Raw genomic sequence first — 4,596 nt, forward strand, 5'->3', positions numbered from 1 at the left:
CAAAGGGTGGGCCAACTCATTATTGTACCCTACGGACTAAGACTGGAATGCCATTAAAGTTCATGTGCGTGTAAAGGCAGGCGTCCCAATACTTTTGGTAATATAGTATATAAACACACACACACACACACACACACACACACACACACACACATATATATATATATATATATATATATATATATATATATATATATACACATATATATATATACATATATATATATATAGATAGATAGATAGATAGATAGATAGATAGATAGATAGATAGATAGATAGATAGATAGATAGATAGATAGATAGATAGACCTGTTTGGGTTTTTTTGTTTATTTTTTAACCACTTGCTTACAGGGCACTTAAACCCCCCTCCTATCCAGACCAATTTTCAGCTTTCAGCGCTGACGCATTTTGAATGACAATTGCGCGGTCATACAACACTGTACCCAAATGAAATTTTTATAATTTTTTCACCACAAATAGAGCTTTCTTTTGGTGGTATTTGATCACCTCTGCAGTTTTTACTTTTTGTTAAAAAAATTTAAAAATCTGAATTTTTTTTGAAAAAATTTTTTTATTTTTTTATATTTTGTTATAAAAAATTTAAAACGGGTCATTTTTCTCCTTCATTGATGTACGCTGATGAGGCGGCAGTGATGGGCACTGATGGGTGGCAGTGATGGGCAGCACTGCCAGGTGACACTGATGGGCACTACAGGTGGGCATTGATAGGTGGCACTTGTGGGCATTGATAGGTGGCACTTGTGGGCATTGATAGGAGGCACTTGTTGGCATTGATAGGTGGCACTTGTGGGCACTGTTAGGTGGCACTGTGGGCACTGTTAGGGGGCACTGTGGGCACTGTTAGGTGGCACTATTAGGTGGCACTGATGAGGCAGATGTGCCTCTTCCACTTGGGGACCGATGTCCCTCCCATCCGAGCCGGTGATCGGCTTTTTTTTCTACTCACGCTGTCAGCGTGAGTAAAAAAAAAAGATTACCGATCTTTTGTTTACATCGTGTGATCAGCTGTCATTGGCTGACAGCTGATCATATGGTAAGGGTCCAGGACCGGCCCCTTACTCGGATCAGTGATCAGCCCTGCAGGACACGCGCAGGGAGTGTGCCCAGGGGAGGACGTCATATGACGGCCACAGGTCCACGCTGTGGCCGTCATTCGGCCATAGCGCGGATGTGTAGTGGTTAAAGAGTGTTAAATCTCAAATCAGATTTGTTTTTTTAACTCTGAGATCAGGCACTATTGCCAGGAAAAGGGGAACTGGTTTCCCTAGCAGAAGCAAATTTTGTTTTTGATTAGTAACAATATAAAGAAGACTTCACACAGACATGAAGACTTAATTGACTGCTAATACAGATAGAATAACACAAAAATCAAAGATAAAAATAAATAAAACCAGAGTCAAAAAGTTTATTTCTACAAAAACATGTGTAGAACAATCACATACATGTATTTAATAATCTCATCACAGCTCTCTTTACGTCTTTGTTCCGTAAACTGTACAGCAGAGGGTTTAACATAGGAGTCACTGCTGTATAGAAAATAGTACATAACCTTTCCAAAACTTCTACGTTGGCCGATGAAGGAATCATATACACAAGGATAGATGTACCATAGAAAATACTGAGGACCATGACATGAGATGTGCAAGTGGAGAAAGCTTTTCCTCTTCCCTCCTTAGATTTCATGGCCAAGATGACATTGAAAACCTTGATGTAAGATGCTAAACTGCAGGCAAACGGGCAAAATCCAAAGAAGACCATTTCTATAAATATAACAAACAGAAACAAGCTGCCAGGGCAAGCTAATTTGATGATGGCCTTAAAGTCACAATAGAATTGTTTAATAAGGGCAGCGTAACACAAGGGCGTATATGATGCAGAAATAGTTACGAACAGTGTATTTAAAAATGCAATCACCCATATGGCCACTATGAGTAGGAGGCATTGTCTTTTATTCAAAATCTCAGAGTAATGTAAAGGCTTACATATAGCAATGTAACGGTCATAGGCCATGGCTAGGAGAAGATTAACTTCAACGCAGGCACCCCAAAAGTAAAAGAACATCTGGGAAAAACATTGTGTAAAGGATACTGTGTTTTTTCCAGAAACTAATATGTGCAAGAGTTTCGGAATTGTAGTGGTTGTATAACAAATGTCAACAAAGGACAACTGACAGAGAAATAGGTACATTGGTGTATGAAGGTGGACATCTGTATATATCACAATAATTAAGATTAGGTTTAGTACTAAACCAATGAAGTATATAGAGAAAAAGAAAACACAAAATGCATTCTTATCAAATTTATTTGGAAGTGCCAAGATATGGAATTCTTTAAATGATGTCATGTTCTCCATCTTTTCAGCTGACTAGAAGACAGCACGTTTCTAAATTTTTTCTTTTTTGTTGAACTGAAGTTGCAAAAACATTTAACATTTAAAGTTAACTTGAAAAATATCTTTCGGTTAAAAATGCAAACTGCTGTTTACTGAGATTCTTAGGGATCTATTTATCAATGTTTTTACCCAAGATTCATATAACTTTGATTCACGATTTACCAAATTTTCACCTAAGATTCAATAGAAAAAATGTGTGAATCTTAGGTGAAATATTGAGAAATAGACTCATCTGTGTATATGATTCTATGTAGGTTTTCATGTGCTTTGTATTTATTGACATTTTAAAACCAATATGGTAACTATTGATATTATTAAAGACTTATTCATTATTATTTATGAATTCTAATAAACATAAGTGGGGAAAAACTGGGTTCAACAGTGTAATGTGTACATAATTAGGTGGGAGTTTTTGGGTTGCAGGAAGTGGATATTTTCCTGGTAGATGTTAAATAGACAAAACTGAAGTACAGATGTGACATGGCTTCAGAAGCCAGACATGTAAAATCCCACAATAATACTATCCCATTCTTAAAAATCATAATTGAGACATAAGGAAAGAGCATTGTCACTTTATAACAGGAAGTATCCTACCAAATACTTTTTATGGCAGGATCACTAGGTACTATTTTGTTAAAAGCTGCAGTGAAAATGACTTTTGAAATTGCATTCACATGTTAAAGCTTAAATCAGATTTTAGTTATTGGGTTTACATATATTTTAACCACGTAATATCCATATACCCATTATGAACCAGAGACATTTTTACATTTGTAGTAAAGGTCTGTTTATTCTGCAATAACTTTGACAATGCTTAAGATAGCAAAATAATAGATATATTATTTTTTTTTTTCAGGCTGATAAACCCACCCCTCTATCAAACTGATTTATAGTGATAACCAGCACTTACTTATCAAGTATGAACTCCAACATATCTTAGAATAGCCTTCTTGGAGGTCCCTGTAGGCTCTTTTGATGACAATGAATAAGAAGACGACCTCATGGTGGGCTTCACTAAAGATTTCTGACAAATGTATTCAGGTATACATACTTACTTATACAGCTTACATAGAGTCTATTTAACTCTAATACATATCTTTAAATATAGGCCACACTATAACCCATCGTGTCCCAAGTGTCAAGAATAAGGGTACCTTCTAGCATTTAATGTTGGCGTGCCCAGTGTTCCATGGATGCTGAAAAAAAAAATTAGAATTTTGTAAACACAAACTGGGCTCCTTAATGAGGCAGGACCTCAAAGTATGCCAGCTAGGCTTCACTGAACATCTTAATCTGGACTAATACACTAATGCCCCGTACACACGATCGGACTCTCCGACAACAAAACCGTGGAATTTTGTTCGAAGGTTGTTGGCTCCAACTTGTCTTGCATACACACGGTCACACAAATGTTGGCCAACAATTACGAACGTACTGACGTACAAGACATACCTGATATCTCCATTAGAACGCTAGTTTTACAAGACCGAGCGCTTCTGGCTTGTACTTGATTCCGAGCATGCGTGGACTTTTGTGCGATGGACTTGTGTACACATGATCGGAAAGTCCAACAACATAATTTTGTTGCCGGAAAATTTGAGAACCTGCTAGCCAACATTTGGCGGAAAGTCCGACAACAAATGTTCGATGGAGCATACACACGGTCGGACTTTCCTGCCAACAAGCTCACATTCAACATTTGTTGTCGGAAAATCCGATCATGTGTACGCGGCATAAGACTTTTCTGCTTAAAACTCTGTATATGGCAAAAAAGATGATAGTTAGAACTTGGATGCAGGCCCTCCTTCCCACATGACACTCTACCCCTCAAGAAACTGATCTATGAACATAGAGATTGCCCCGCTAAATATTATATGATTAAAATCTGGGATAGGTGACCTACATCTTTCACCAGAAACCCCTTGGACTAGCCTCTCTTCTGTACATAGAGGATATGCATTATTTCATCAGACTTTTCTCCTTCTTCTAAACCACCTCTAGGAAGTATTTATTTTTCTTCCTAAGCCACGCTTAGGAAGCATTTTTTCTTCTTTCAAAGCCACACATAGAAAGCATTTTTAGTTTACAGATTTAACTAAATAAACACTTAAATGTAGTCAAAATATTCTATATTCACTTTTCTTGAAGCTTTACAGCACCACTCCCTATTTAAACACTGTGTT

General features: G+C 37.1%; 1 protein-coding gene across 1 annotated transcript; it reads right to left on the reverse strand.

Moving 5' to 3' along the window:
- Positions 1-1,456: 1,456 nt before the first annotated feature.
- LOC141147636 (olfactory receptor 1-like) lies at positions 1,457-2,374 on the reverse strand. The gene has a single exon (XM_073634865.1). It carries the CDS (start codon positions 2,372-2,374, stop codon positions 1,457-1,459), a length of 918 nt encoding a protein of 305 aa, XP_073490966.1.
- Between the last annotated feature and the right edge of the window lie 2,222 nt (positions 2,375-4,596).

Source organism: Aquarana catesbeiana, linkage group LG06 (genome assembly GCF_042186555.1).
Source record: "Aquarana catesbeiana isolate 2022-GZ linkage group LG06, ASM4218655v1, whole genome shotgun sequence".
Classification (NCBI taxonomy): Eukaryota; Metazoa; Chordata; class Amphibia; order Anura; family Ranidae; genus Aquarana; species Aquarana catesbeiana.

Excerpts from the sequence above, each read along its gene's own strand:
- LOC141147636 (XM_073634865.1), bottom strand. The coding sequence starts at position 2,374 with ATGGAGAACATGACATCATTTAAAGAATTCCATATCTTGGCACTTCCA.